Genomic DNA, 15495 nt, shown 5'->3' on the forward strand with positions numbered 1-15495 from the left:
GAAAATCTGATGATGTTTTAGGTCATATTTATGCAGAAATATAGAAAATTCTAAAGGGCTCACAAACTTTCAAGCACCACTGTGTACACACACACACACACACACACACACACACACACACACACACACACACACACACACACTTTCACACCTGCAGCAATTTAGCATTACCAATCCGTCTACTACTTGTCATGTCAAAGTTTGGTTGTTGATTTTTTTTTGTCATTTTTTTTCACTTTTTGTGAAATTTGGATTTGTAACATCTGTGACATGACTGTGTCTTCGTCTTTGAACAGGAATGGGGCTGCAGGCATTCGTGGAGGCATTTTTCTTCTTGGCCTCACGCAGGTTTAAGGCGACACCGCTGAGGGAACAAGTGCTCTCGCTGCTGGAGCTGTGCGAAGCCGCGCTCGAGGGGGAGGGACACGATGAGAAGCCACGCCCTTCGAAATCCCACCCCAGTCTCAATTCTGTTCACGTTCCAAGCACGCTCAACTCCCCCGCTGCCTCTCGCCGTCTTCAGGCTCTGCAGACTTCTGCGAAAGGAAACGTGGAGAACTGGGAGGCTGAACCACACACCACTTCTTAAAACAGGAAGCAATAACAGAGGAAAAAGAACACACCGGTGTCCCACATTATCTCATCTGAAATTTTTTTTTTTTGCATGGCATCATATAAAAGTCATACATGTGATTAGAAGCAAAATAAAATATCTGATGTAAAAATCATATAACTGATTTTTACATATGAAGTAACTACTCACTGCACCTGGGATTGCTTTAGGAATTTATAGAGATGACGACGTCTTTTGTGTACGTAAATGTGATAATCACATCTATGACCTGAGAATTTTGTTGTTTGTGTTACACCAACACACAGACAACAAGAGGCAGCTAACGCATCTTTATTTGTTGTGCGCTTTTGATGCCAGGGTTTAGAGGTTGTCACTCGTGTGTATTCTGAAATTGAAAATTGTACTATGTTGCTAAAACAGTCTGTTGAAGCTGAAGGAAGGAAAAGTGCAAATCATTTTATTGCAGAATCAGGGATGAGCAAACTCTACACACTGATTTTCACTTCTGACAAGCAGCTAACTACAATGCGGCCGACGACTAACCCACAACAGCGGCCTTATAATGAAATAATGGTGTTCTCGCCATGACACTGAGTGCACTAAACGTTTACTTCAACTACTGTGTCTGTGTGTGTGTGTGTGTGTGTGTGTGTGTGTATACTAGTGCATCTCAAAAAATTAGAATATTGTGAAAAAGTTCAATATTTTTCATCAGTTATTTAAGAAAGTGAAAGTTATATATTATAGACTCATTACACATAAACTAAAATGTTTCAAGCATTTTTCTAGTTTAATTTTAATCAGTATGGCATGCAGTACAAAATCATAAAAAAAACCCCATCTCAAAATATTAGAATATTTCATTTTGAGTTTGAGTAAAACAGTATGAACACAGTGTATCTCTCAGTCTAGTTCAGCACACACAACCACAATCATGGGGAAGACTGCTGACTTGACTGTTGTCCAGAAGATGATCACTGATGCCCTCCACAAGGAGGGTAAGCCACAAAAGGTCATTGCTGAAAAGGGTGGCTGGAGAAGGTGCACTAGCAGGAGGGATGGCCGCAGTCTTGAGAGGATTGTCAAGAAAAGTTGATTCAAGAGCTTGGGAGAGCTTCACAAGGAGTGGACTGAGGCTGGTGTCAGTGTATCAAGACCCATCACGAACAGACATCGTCAAGAAAGGGGATACAACTTTCGCATTCCTAATATCAAGCTACTCCTGAGCCAGAGACAATGTCAGAAGTGTCTTATCGAGGCTAAGGAGCGAAAGAAATGGACTGTTGCTCAGTGGTCCAAAGTCATCTTTTCAGATGAAAGTACATTTTGCATTTAATTTGGAAATCACGGTTCTAGAGTCTGGAGGAAGAGTGGAGAGGCACAGAATCCAAGGTGTTTGAAGCCCAGTGTGAAGTTTCCACAGTCTGTGATGATTTGGGGTGCCATGTCATCTGCTGGTGTTGGTCCACTGTCTTTTATCAAGTCCAAAGTCAACACAGCCATCTACCAGGAGATTTTAGAGCACTTCATGCTTCCATCTGCTGACGAGCTTTTTGGAGATGCTGATTTCCTTTTCCAGCAGGACTTAGCACCTACCCACAGTGCCAAAACTACTACCAAATGGTTTGCTGACCATGATATTACTGTGTTTGATTGGCCAGTAGGGTGCATCAGTTGCCCTCACTTTCATAAAATCTGATGCATTTTTGTTTGGGTGTTCCTTTTCACCAATAAAGACATCCTGTAAAATTTTTTGACCATATTCAAAAGTCTAATGGTGGCACCATGAGGTTCATTTTTTGCCAAAAATGCTTATTTTATGTTTTCGCGTAAGGTTTGAATCACAATGTTGGACTCCATTTATTGATTTCTTGTGACCCAGAGATCATGTTAAGAACCTTTGCAAGGGATTGAGAAGCATTAATGTGATTCATAATACATTTGTGTTGTTTAAAAGTAGTTGAACAATGATTCAATGAACAGCTAAAACTCCAACTGTGCTTGATAATATATTTAGAATACAGTGGTGCTTGAAAGTTTGTGAACCCTTTAGAATTTTCTATATTTCTGCATAAATATGACCTAAAACATCAGATTTTCACACAAGTCCTAAAAGTAGATAAAGAGAACCCAGTTAAACAAATGAGACAAAAATATTATATTTGGTCATTTATTTATTGAGGAAAATGATCCAATATTACATATCTGTAAGTGGCAAAAGTATGTGAACCTCTAGGATTAGCAGTTAATTTGAAGGTGAAATTAGAGTCAGGTGTTTTCAATCAATGGGATGACAATCAGGTGTGAGTGGGCACCCTGTTTTATTTAAAGAACAGGGATCTATCAAAGTCTGATCTTCACAACACATGTTTGTGGAAGTGTATCATGGCACGAACAAAGGAGATTTCTGAGGACCTTAGAAAAAGCGTTGTTGATGCTCATCAGGCTGGAAAAGGTTACAAAACCATCTCTAAAGAGTTTGGACTCCACCAATCCACAGTCAGACAGATAGTGTACAAATGGAGGAAAGTCAAGACCGTTGTTACCCTCCCCAGGAGTGGTGGACCAACAAAGATCACTCCAAGAGCAAGGCGTGTAACAGTCAGCAAGGTCACAAAGGACCCCAGGGTAACTTCTAAGCAACTGAAGGCCTTTCTCACATTGGCTAATGTTAATGTTCATGAGTCCACCATCAGAAGAATACTGAACAACAATGGTGTGCATGGCAGGGTTGCAAGGAGAAAGCCACTGCTCTCCAAAAAGAGCATTGCTGCTCGTCTGCAGTTTGGTAAAGATCACGTGGACAAGCCAGAAGGCCACTGGAAAGATGTTTTGTGGATGGATGAGACCAAAATAGAACTTTTTGGTTTAAATGAGAAGTGTTATGTTTGGAGGAAGGAAAACACTGCATTCCAGTATAAGAACCTTATCCCATCTGTGAAACATGGTGGTGGTAGTATCATGGTTTGGGCCTGTTTTGCTGCATCTGGGACAGGACAGCTTGCCATCATTGATGGAACAATGAATTCTGAATTATACCAGTGAATTCTAAAGGAAAATGTCAGGACATCTGTCCATGAACTGAATCTCAAGAGAAGGTGGGTCATGCAGCAAGACAACGACCCTAAGCACACGTCATTCTACCAAAGAATGGTTAAAAAAAGAATAAAGTTAATGTTTTGGAATGGCCAAGTCAAAGTCCTGACCTTAATCCAATTGAAATGTTGTGGAAAGACCTGATGCGAGCAGTTCATGTGAGTAAATCCACCAGCATCTCAGAGTTGAAGCTGTTCTGTATGGAGGAATGGGCTAAAGTTCCTCCAAGCCAGTGTGCAGGACTGATCAACAGTTACCAGAAACATTTAGTTGCAGTTATTGCTGCGCAAGGGGGTCACACCGGATACTGAAAGCAAAGGTTCACATACTTTTGTCACTCACAGATATGTAATATTGGATCATTTTCCTCAATAAATAAATGACCAAGTATAATATTTTTGTCTCATTTGTTTAACTGGGTTCTCTTTATCTACTTTTAGGACTTGTGTGAAAATCTGATGTGGTTTTAGGTCATATTTGTGCAGAAATATAGAAAATTCTAAAGGGTTCACAAACTTTCAAGCAGCACTGTATGTACTAAAAATGTGTATCGAAGATATTTGGTATACTCTATAAGGTGCCATAATGTTTCATGAAAAGTGATTGAAATTTTGTCATAAAAGTCATAAAATAGCAGCTTTTTCCATAACTTTGAGCTCCTGGTGCCACCATTAAACTTTTGAATTTTGTCAAAATATTTCACCCAGTGTGTTTTCTTACCACAAGGAACATAAAAACAAAAATGCATCATGATTGGAGGAACTTTTCATTTTTAGGGGGCAACTGATCCACCCTTTTGGCCAGCCAACTTGCTTGACCTGAACCCCGTAGAGAATCTATGGGGTATTGTCAAGAGGAAAATGAGAAACACCCGACCCAAAAATATAGATATGCTGAAGGCCACTATCAAAGCAACCTGGGCTTCAATAACACCTCAGCAGTGCCACAGACTGATCACCTCCATGCCACACCGCATTGATACAGTAATTCATGGTAAAGAGCCCCAACCAAGTATTGAGTGTATAAATGAATATACTTTTCAGAAGTTGGACATTTCTGTATTGTAAATCATTTTTTTGATTGATCTTAGGGAATATTCTATTTGAGATACTGGATTTCTGATTTTCATGAGCTATAAGCTATAATCATCAAAATAAAAACAAAAAAGGCTTTAAATATTTCACTTTACATGTAATGAGTATAGAATATATGAAAGTTTACCTTTTTGAATTAAATTATGAAACAGGAACTTTTTCATGGTATTCTAATTTTTTGAGATGCACTTGTGTGTGTGTGTGTGTATATATTTCTCTCGCAGAGTATTTTATTTAATATTATTTTCATGTATCAGAGTGCTTCACTGTAGTATGATTGTGTTACACAGCTGAAAAAAGGGCAAATATATATATATATATATATATATATATATATATATATATATATATATACACACACACACACACGTGTGTGGGTGTGTATATATTAATCTTTTAATCAATATTAGACAATTCGCACATATTGTGTGAATTTTATTTAATATTGCACTCATCTATTTAGCTCTAATAATCTCATTTGTTTTGGATGATCATGTTGAATAAATCTTGAAATGACTCCAGAATTAAATGGTTTGTTTGTATACTTATTTCTCTACTTCTCTTAAATTTTCATAAAACCACAATAATAGCCACTTACAGTGGTGCTTGAAAGTTTGTGAACCCTTTAGAATTTTCTATTTTTCTGCATAAATATCACCTAAAACATCATCAGATTTTCACACAAGTCCTAAAAGTAGATAAAGAGAACCCAGTTAAACAAATCAGACAAAAATATTATACTTGGTTGTTTATTTATTGAGGAAAATGGTCCAATATTACATATCTGTGAGTGGCAAAAGTATGTGAACCTTTGCTTTCAGTATCTGGTGTGACCCCCTTGTGCAGCAATAACTGCAACTAAACGTTTCCGGTAACTGTTGATCAGTCCTGCACACCGGCTTGGAGGAATTTTAGCCCATTCCTCCGTACAGAACAGCTTCAACTCTGGGATGTTGGTGGGTTTCCTCACATGAACTGCTCGCTTCAGGTCCTTCCACAAAATTTCGATTGGATTAAGGTCAGGACTTTGACTTGGCCATTCCAAAACATGAACTTTATTCTTCTTTAACCATTCTTTGGTAGAACGACTTGTGCGCTTAGGGTCATTGTCTAGCTGCATGACCCACCTTCTCTTGAGATTCAGTTCATGGACATATGTCCTGACATTTTCCTTTAGAATTCGCTGGTATAATTCAAAATTCATTGTTCCAACAATGATGGCAAGCCATCCTGGCCCAGATGCAGCAAAACAGGCCCAAACCATGATACTACCACCACCATGTTTCACAGATGGGATAAGGTTCTTATGCTGGAATGCAGTGTTTTCCTTTCTCCAAACATAACGCTTCTCATTTAAGCCAAAAAGTTCTATTTTGGTCTCATCTGTCCACAAAACATTTTTCCAATAGCCTTCTGGCTTGTCCACATGATCTTTGGCAAACTGCAGATGAGCAGCAATGTTCTTTTTGGAGAGCAGTGGCTTTCTCCTTGCAACCCTGCCATGCACACCATTGTTGTTCAGTGTTCTCCTGTTGGTGGACTCATGAACATTAACATTAGCCAGTGTGAGAGAGGCCTTCAGTTGCTTAGAAGTTACCCTGGGGTCCTTTGTGACCTCGCCAACTATTACACGCCTTGCTCTTGGAGCGATCTTTGTTGGTCGATCACTCCTGGGGAGGGTAACAGTGGTCTTGAATTTCCTCCATTTGTACACAGTCTGTCTGTGGACTGGTGGAGTCCAAACTCTTTAGAGATGGTTTTGTAACCTTTTGCTGCCTGATGAGCATCAACAACGCTTTTTCTGAGGTCCTCAGAAATCTCCTTTGTTCGTGCCATGATACACTTCCACAAACATGTGTTGTGAAGATCAGACTTTGATAGATCCCTGTTCTTTAAATAAAACAGGGTGCCCACTCACACCTAATTGCCATCCCATTGATTGAAACCACCTGATTCTAATTTCACCTTCAAATTAACTGCTAATCCTAGAGGTTCACATACTTTTGCCACTCACAGATATGTAATATTGGATCATTTTCCTCAATAAATAAAAAAAACAAGTATAATATTTTTGTCTCATTTGTTTAACTGGGTTCTCTTTGTCTACTTTTTAGGACTTGTGTGAAAATCTGATGATGTTTTCGGTCATATTTATGCAGAAATATAGAAAATTCTAAAGGGTTGACAAACTTTCAAGCACCACTGTACATGTACCTTTGGTCATTCATGCAATCAGCCAATGCATAAAATAGTGCATTGTGTAAAATGGGTCAAGAGCTTTAGATTATTCCACTTCAAGATTCAACATGTAGTGCATTCTGAGATGCTTTTCTGCTCACCATGGATGTAAAGAGTGATTGATTTGGTGTTTGAGCTCACTGGACATTTTAGCACCATCCTGTGTGAAATCTGGAGACTCCTGTGCTTGAAAATCCCAGGACATCAGCAGTTCCTGAAATACTCAAACTCGGATATCAAAGTCACCATTCCCTGTTGTATTATGCGAACATTAATTAATAAACTGAAGCTCTTGACCTGTTGCTGTGTAATTTCATGTGTTGTGCTGCTGTAATATGACTGGCTGACTGGGAAATTGCATTTAAAAATTGCATCGGGTATGGGGGAAAGGTATAGGTGTTCCTCTTAAAGTTAGCGTATCGTACGTACCACCTAGAGGGTTGAAAAGCTTGCTAGAAATTCTGTGACTATAAACAAGAAGGAATTTACATTCTTTTTGCATTGGCAATTTAATTAGCCTAGCAAACAGACCTCTTTTACGGATGATGTCATTGAAAAACTGGAGATGAGATCTAATCTGCTATGGCTTGTAATTGGAAAATGGAAAAAAAATGAACATGACCCATCCTGTTCAATGCATGCTTTGCAGTTGTGATGAGTAAAAAAATTAATGTTCAGGGGATGGATTTAAAATTCCTGATTTGTACGTGTCGAGTCACAGGTAATACATGCCTGATTAAAAGGGAAGGAAAAAAGCTAATTTCCCTGATATTGTTGCTTAGATTTTCAGTTTTTCTCTATTGCACGAAAAGCTCTGAGACATGATCCTCACCCAATCATTTCAATTTTAGCTTCAAAGCTTTTTGCATCCAGATGCAGATGGACCATGCATAGCACCTCCTGTTGAACAACATAATATAATAAAAAATCAAGACAAGAAGGCAGATATATAAAATATCTAAATAAAACTTTAATTATCCTAGTTGCCAATGTACATTAAATTGCACAGCCACATTTTCATAGTTCTTAACATGGACATATCTCTCTGTACATTATTGTTCTCATCATCCTCAAAAGAAGCCAATACTTTAAACATACTTACAAAAGTTTCTCTACAAGGATTATACAACATATAACATAGTCTTATATTCACTTAGAGATTGATGTCTCTTTTGACAAAGCTTATATATCACATCGACTGCTGAGAACAGGTATATGCCACTGAGATATCTGACAGTCTAGAGCTAAACGAAAAAGGACCTGGAGACGTTCGTGAATTATTTTCATTGTACGCGATACTGTATATAAGAATCAACATAATGAATCACTCACTTAGCAAACAGTGATGTTCAGAATAGATTGTCATTTGGCAACGCTTACAGTTCAGTCGGATGTGAGTGACTGAAATATGGGCTTTAAGCATGGCTACTGCTTTAAGATTTAAATAGTGCTAAAATGCAGAACAGCTACAGGACATGTTCATTTATATGTCACTGGCTACAAAAAGAAGTAAAGCACCAAACATATTAGAATTTATTTATTTTTTTAAATCCAGAAAGTGCTTCCGTTTCAGGGCTGTTCATTCATAAACGAGCACCTTAATTTTGACTATGGATTTATTCCTCTGAAGTGGGGTGTTTCCTTCAAAATAGTGAAGGAAGCCTTATTTATTTCTCAAACTTGTATTTGCTACATGGTTCAAACTTGTATCCACTACTTTCTCAATCCAGATTGACGTTTATTTCAAAGGGACACTTATGAGCACAAAGTGCTTATAATGTTAAGCAAGCTTGTTGTTGAGCATTTGGGGGTCCAAGCACAAAACAGCAGCTCTAGGGCAGTTTGAAGCTTTGAGCTCACCACCAATCAGTTGGTTCAATTCAATCAGCAATCACCAATCAGTTAATGCAACTCAATCAGTTGGTTCAACTCAATCAGATGGTTCAACTCAGTCAGGTGGTTCAACTCAATCACCAATCAGTTGGTTCAACTCAATCAGTTGGTTCAACTCAGTCACCAATCAGTTGGCTCAACTCAATCAGTTGGTTCAACTCAGTCAGGTGGTCCAACACAATCAGTAGAACGATGAGTTGTAGTCAGCTACCACTGCTTATTTTTCCCCTGTTTCTAACAGGAAGTCTGATCTAACTTGAGGAAGCATTTTGTACTGTACTTTCCATTCAAGAAGGACTAGATGTCATTTAAAAAAAGTGCATAGGCTTAATGTGTGTTTAACAGGGCAGAATAAAATTATAGGTTTTTGTGCTTCTGTATTCTATAAACCCTCGGGATAAACAAATCTTTTGCATCATGATCACAATGTATATTAATAAATCAGCGGGACAACTGCATTCACGATTGGATATAAAAAATAAAATGACACATCGCAGTTAAACAGCAGTAACATTATAGGAAATGGAATCTCTAAGTCCTATCAGCAGAACGCATGTTGAAGTTTATATATATATATATATATATATATATATATATATATATATATATATATATATATATAATTTTTTATATAGAATATTTACAGGACACACCTCTTGCCTTGCTACAGCAGACAGACCTTTTCTATTTCTTTTTTTTAAAGAACATGTAAAAATAGCGATACCATTTTCATTTGCTGAGTTCCCAAGGTCCAGGCCTGTTGCATCGCTAGATTATTTGCAGTCAAATAAAGAAAGCCACATTTGTCTCTCATGTTTCATTGAGGTGGGGGGGGAAATGGCTGAATTAAAGCTTCAGCGTCACATTTCACCACAGTGCACGTCATAAATACCTGCATGTGGTTCCTTAAGCAGTTATGAACAGAAATACAAAAATATACAAGCTCTAGATACGCTGAAGGCCTACAGACTAAACCTGGCACCACATGTACACGTAAGGAAAAAAAAAAATCACTGCCTTCAAAGGAAGAAGACACAAAACAACACACAAAGGTTGTGTGCAAATGTATGTCGAATTCATGGTTGTGGGTGCTGCCAAGATGCTCACTAACATTTTAACTGATGCTTTCATTTTCATGGCAAGTTACAGGAAAAAAAAAATCATAATGAGTCCATGGAGGCCATTTTAAGCATAAAGACTAATAAATAATGTATACGAACGGGAACTGACTGCATACTTGCTGTCTGGAGTCATTAACAAAGTCTCAGGAAGTATCGATTGAGTAAAGTGGAGTAAAGTATATCTGTATGTGGATGTAAAAAATGACAGAGTAGAAAATTTGTCAGGAAATGGCATAGCTAGCAGAATAAAGTGTAAAGTGAAAAATATTGACGCTTTAAGAGGTGAGCTTGGTGATATATTGATAATATTCTATTGACGTACAGTATTGTGAAAAAGTCTTAGGCACATGTAAAGAAATGCTGTCGACCAAAAATGGCTTAAAAATAATGAAATGACATGTTTCAACATTAAAAAATTACTAGAAACAGTAAGCCGTAATAAATGAAACAAAGTCAATATTTGGTGTGCGATGGGTACAATATACAATGAGTGCAGTTTTATAAGGAAATGAGCTGGTAGGAACCAGCCACAGTTCTTCTGGACACTTTGACCGTCACAGTCACTTCTTACTTTTGCACCAAAACCCAGCAGCCTTCATTGTTTTGTTTTTTAATCTAAAAAGTGGTCTTTTATGTAATATCCTGCTCAGATTAAAAAAAAAAAATTCCCTGTAACATTTAATTTTGTGCTGGAAAACGAACGTTTGGAACTCTAAAATGTTTTTGTACTGACTCGATAATGTAGAAGTCATAAAATAGAAATCTATAACAAAGTTTGTATGAAAAACAAAAAGGGTGCCGAAGACTTTTGCACAGTACTGTATATATTGAAATACCATTTGGTATTAAACTACTCAGCGATTTTTTTCATTACTGAAGTACTGTGTGACGTACTACCTGTGTGTGCATTCTGTATAGAGTACATCCAGAGTATAACTATTAACTGTTCATTTCTTGCCAAGACTAGGTTTAAAAATAAATAATACTTCTGACTCTACTTTATAGACACAGATTGAGGGATAAAGGAGTTGCAGTTCATTTTTTAAGGCTTATCATGTTAATAGCTTACAAAGTGCACGCATATGGGTGAAGTGGAGCAGTCTGAAAGAGCAGAGTCTGTGTAAGAGAAAGAGTTCACATGTCCTGAAGAAGCTTGGTATTTCTGTAATACTTCAAGCATCCGAGAATGACCTTTTCCGATATGAACGATTTGGTTGTTGAGGGATTGAGCACTCCAGCTACATCAGGTTGTAGTGTCCACATTGATAAAGTGATGTATGATAGAGAGTTACATCTAGTGGTTTGTCCTAAACTGAACTAGCAGACACTACTGCTAGGTCACAGCCACAAGTCTGAGGTTTCATTCAATTGTCTTTGTCCCAATAGAATTGAGCAACTTTTTCAAACAGTTCCCCTTTCATCCAAAAGAACTCGAATGGGTTCAAGAGACAGTCAAAAAAAAAAAAAAACAGCTTCTCTTTCTCCTCCAGTGATGTCAAGTTGGGTCTCCTTGTCCTGATCCATTTGTTCAGGTCGGATTAAGACGTGAATGTTTCTCTGTTTTGGCTTCAGCAGTTAGAGGTGTTGCGAAACTCTCCGTTCTCAGTGATCTGCAGCTTGGTGGGGTTTGTGGGCGAGATCCCGTTGCGCGTCTGCATGCTGTAGCGCTCCTTCAGCTGAGACAGAGCACCCATGAGCCTCGAATTCGCCGCGTCCAGAGAAGCTATACGCTTTTCCTGCAGAGACAACACCACAAACGTGAATTAGAAGACTACACAACCTAAAACAGGAGCAGGCACAGTGAGAGGGAGTACGAGGTCAGGTATGAAGCTTGAGACAAAACAGTTCACAATCGTTAATAAGCCAGCGTTCGGAATGCTTTCACAGCAGTGTACGACAGTCATTTATCTTTAGTATCAGCTTTATCCTGGTTAGTGTTATTGTTATGGAGGGTTTTTTTTCCCCCTATCTTTAATTAAGACCCTGGTCCTCCATTTTGAGTGGAGTATTTATTCATTTCACATTCTGCAAAGCTTTCGCTCAAAACCTAGCCGTGTTTCCATTAACCTGCATAATATAATCCGCAATTTAAAACTGCCAACTAAAAAACGAGTAACGGAAACACGTGAGTTAAAAAAAAAATTCAAATATTGCAAAAAAAGTTTTTACACTGGGCGGCACGGTGGTGTAGTGGTTAGCGCTGTCGCCTCACAGCAAGAAGGTCCTGGGTTTGAGGGCCTTTCTGTGCGGAGTTTGCATGTTCTCCCCGTGTCCGCGTGGGTTTCCTCCGGGTGCTCCGGTTTCCCCCACAGTCCAAAGACATGCAGGTTAGGTTAACTGATGACTCTAAATTGACCGTAGGTGTGAATGTGAGTGTGAATGGTTGTCTGTGTCTATGTGTCAGCCCTGTGATGACCTGGCGACTTGTCCAGGGTGTACCCCGCCTTTCGCCCGTAGTCAGCTGGGATAGGCTCCAGCTTGCCTGCGACCCTGTAGAAGGATAAAGCGGCTAGAGATAATGAGATGAGATGAGAAGTTTTTACACTCACATGAGGTGTTTTTTCAGGCGATCTGATAAAGAAAAATTTAAAGAGAAACACATTTTTCACATGATATGACACGACATGAACAGCAAATGGAAACACTACCGTTCTGAAAAAAAGAGCGTTTTGTAAGAGCTATCATAAGAGAAGAAAACCCAGCTTCAATCACATAACATCACTTAATGGAAACACAGACTATTCGCAATTGTGTTGTGCCGAGATTTTTAAAATATCGCCTCTATTTTATGAAAACTGCAGTGGAAACCTGGCCATTGTGGATTCATATAAATTTGTTTATATTCTGGAAAACAGAATCAATTATGTTCATTTAAAAATATCGTCCGCAGGTAAACAAAAATCATAACTGTGGGAGGAGGTGGGGCTAGGATTTAAGAAACAGTCCTGCACAACTCTAACGCAAACAAACAAAACAAACAAATGCAAAATGGTTCATGTTCTCCAGAGAATATTTGTTTTTTCAAAAGATTTTTTTTCAAAATCTTTGGGATGATCACGATTAGGGTGGCATGGCGGTGTAGTGGTTAGCACTGTTGCCTCACAGCAAGAAGGTTCTGGGTTCGAGCCCAGTGGCCAATGGGGGCCTTTCTGTGTGGAGTTTGCATGTTCTCCCCATGTCTGCATGGGCTTCCTCCAGGTGCTCCAGTTTCCCCCAGAGTCCAAAAACATGGTTAGGTCAACTGGGTACTCTAAATTGTCCATAGGTGAGAATGGTTGAGAGGAGAAAACCTCCATCATAATTCAGTACAAGGCAACGGGAAACCACTACTGTAATGCTCCCTAGAAGCTCTGATGGCCGGATCTGCCATTAGGCAGAACACTAAAGACGACAATAATGATTAATGAACCAAGAAATTAAAAATTATCTTAAGGCTGCTGAGAGAGGCTGCTTGTGTTTTTCCAGAGAGGAAAAAAACAAAAAAACAACCAAACAAAAAACCCTTCATGAAGCTCTTGATGCTATTTCAGCTCCAATTCACACGGTACTCCTGGCTCTTGTTCCATCACTGTTTTTTCTTTTAATTTGCAAGTTGAGCTACAGTTGGAATACGTAAACGTGCTGAAAATGTTTACACAGTGGTGTTGAATTCTCAAATCAGTCTTCTTCTTCTTGCATGTCAGACTGTAGATTTGTTAGCTCACTAAAGACAGCTACCCAGGGTGGACATTGAGGACGGAGAGCAGTTCCCACCCAACCATTCACACACATTCAAACCTATGGTCAATTTCAAGCAGCCAGTTAAAGGAGAACTGAAGGCAAATTTTTTTATCATCAAAATTCTATTTATCCCATTTTATTAAATATCGGAATGCATTTTTGATCGCTATTTTGTCACTGCTATAGCAAGTTATGAGTGTTTGAAATATGCTATGTAATAGATCAGTCCATATGTCAAAACAATGGCTGTAAGCGAGATTCGTTGAGACCTGTGCGAGACAATGTAGGATGGAAGTAAAACGTACAGCGGAAATCAAAGTGACCGACATCTGCCAACGTTGTCAAAAGACGCGCGCGACCTCTTTCGAATGCTGATGTAATCAAGCCGGAAGTTTTGTTTGTTTTGATAGCAATCAGGAAAGTTGGAAAAAAGTAGGCAGTAATCGTCATTTAAACTCGTTTTTGTGCAATATTTCGTTTGGAAAACAATTTTCAAAATGGCAGCACTGACACCTGGCTGACACTTCACGTTTCGAAGTCTCGCACAAGTCTCGTGAAGATCGCGCGGATAAGCGACGCCTGCCGTAGACCAAATGAACTAAATTCAACATGGCTAAAAACCGAATAGGCCGATAAGTATAATATTTAATTGCAATTAGTTGCCAGTACAAATCATGATATAAGGTTACTAAAACCGAAAATGTAATTGAATAACATGTTAATTAAGAAATAAAGCAAGTTTAAAAATGACTTCAGTTCTCCTTTAACCTAACTGCATGTTTTTGGACTCTGGAAGGAAACCAGAGCACCCAGAGTAAATCCACACAGACATGGGAAGAACATGCAAACTCCACACAGAAAGGCCCCTGTGGGGCATAAGGCTCGAACCCGGAACCTTCTCGCTGGGAGGCGACAGTGGTTACCACTGCACCACCAGTTCAGAAGGTGTTGGTGCTTGAGAAAGTGTGTGTGAAAGAAGGAGGCGAGGCGTTTTTAAAACTGAAAAGCCTTCCGATGTTAATTAGTATAACATGATAATTAAAATTAACGTTAATTAATGACTGGAACCTGGGCTTTATCTCACAGTGAGATGTTAATTGAGTCATTATACAATAGCGCCAGCGCTCAGGATCAAACTAGAGATCCTGGAGCTGTGAGGCAGCAACTCCACCTGCTGTGCCACTCTGCCTCCTGGTTTATTACTCAATAATACATTAATACTGTTAGTACTTTCTTGCTTGAAGACTTATAATGACTTAATTTTAGGCAGTGTTTTGACTTGAGAGATATAATTCGACTAAACTAAATGGAGTAATAATAATAATAATAATAACAACAACCAGTGCATTTTTTCCCCTCAGTGAACATTGTAATATTTTCAGACATTTGTACCTGGGCGTCTATAATTTTCTGCTTGGAGTCGACTATGGCCTGCATGTCAGCATGATCCTTTTTCAGCTCATCTTCAACAGACATCAACCTGCACAAACAACGACATTTTTAGCACTAATTATTAATTTGTTGTTCCAAACACAGATGTACAACATGACATAGATTTCGTGGACAGTGATCCAGAACATGGGGTCAATGTTTTACTATATAAATTGACCCTGGTTATACAGGGTATATAAATACCCGGGGTATAAAAACACTGTATGGGTAAAACTACTGACAGTTTTATCCATCCGGACCCTTCGAGGATCAGTGCTAATGAAAAGGGAATCACTGCCCTTGTATGCATCATAGTTTTCTTTCTTTA

The 15495-nt window shown here is 38.7% G+C and overlaps 2 protein-coding genes across 5 annotated transcripts in view; one reads left to right on the forward strand and one right to left on the reverse strand.

Annotated features, from left to right (window-relative positions):
* ttll11 (tubulin tyrosine ligase-like family, member 11) overlaps positions 1-2600 on the forward strand; it is a 74862-nt gene extending 72262 nt beyond the window's left edge. The window contains exon 9 of the mRNA XM_060912349.1: positions 297-2600. Within this exon, the coding sequence (XP_060768332.1) occupies positions 297-589 (293 nt within the window). The 3' untranslated portion in view covers positions 590-2600. The remainder of the gene's footprint in view (positions 1-296) is intronic.
* Positions 2601-7952: 5352 nt separating this feature from the next.
* dab2ipb (DAB2 interacting protein b) overlaps positions 7953-15495 on the reverse strand; it is a 302663-nt gene continuing 295120 nt past the window's right edge. For all 4 annotated transcript variants that reach the window (XM_060912758.1, XM_060912759.1, XM_060912757.1 and 1 more), the window contains 2 exons: positions 15129-15216; positions 7953-11752 (listed from right to left, as the gene is read on the reverse strand). In XM_060912758.1, coding sequence (XP_060768741.1) covers positions 11585-11752; positions 15129-15216 — 256 coding nt within the window. In that variant the 3' untranslated portion in view covers positions 7953-11584. The remainder of the gene's footprint in view (positions 11753-15128; positions 15217-15495) is intronic.

The sequence above is a fragment of the Neoarius graeffei genome, chromosome 28, assembly GCF_027579695.1.
Source record: "Neoarius graeffei isolate fNeoGra1 chromosome 28, fNeoGra1.pri, whole genome shotgun sequence".
Lineage (NCBI taxonomy): Eukaryota > Metazoa > Chordata > Actinopteri > Siluriformes > Ariidae > Neoarius > Neoarius graeffei.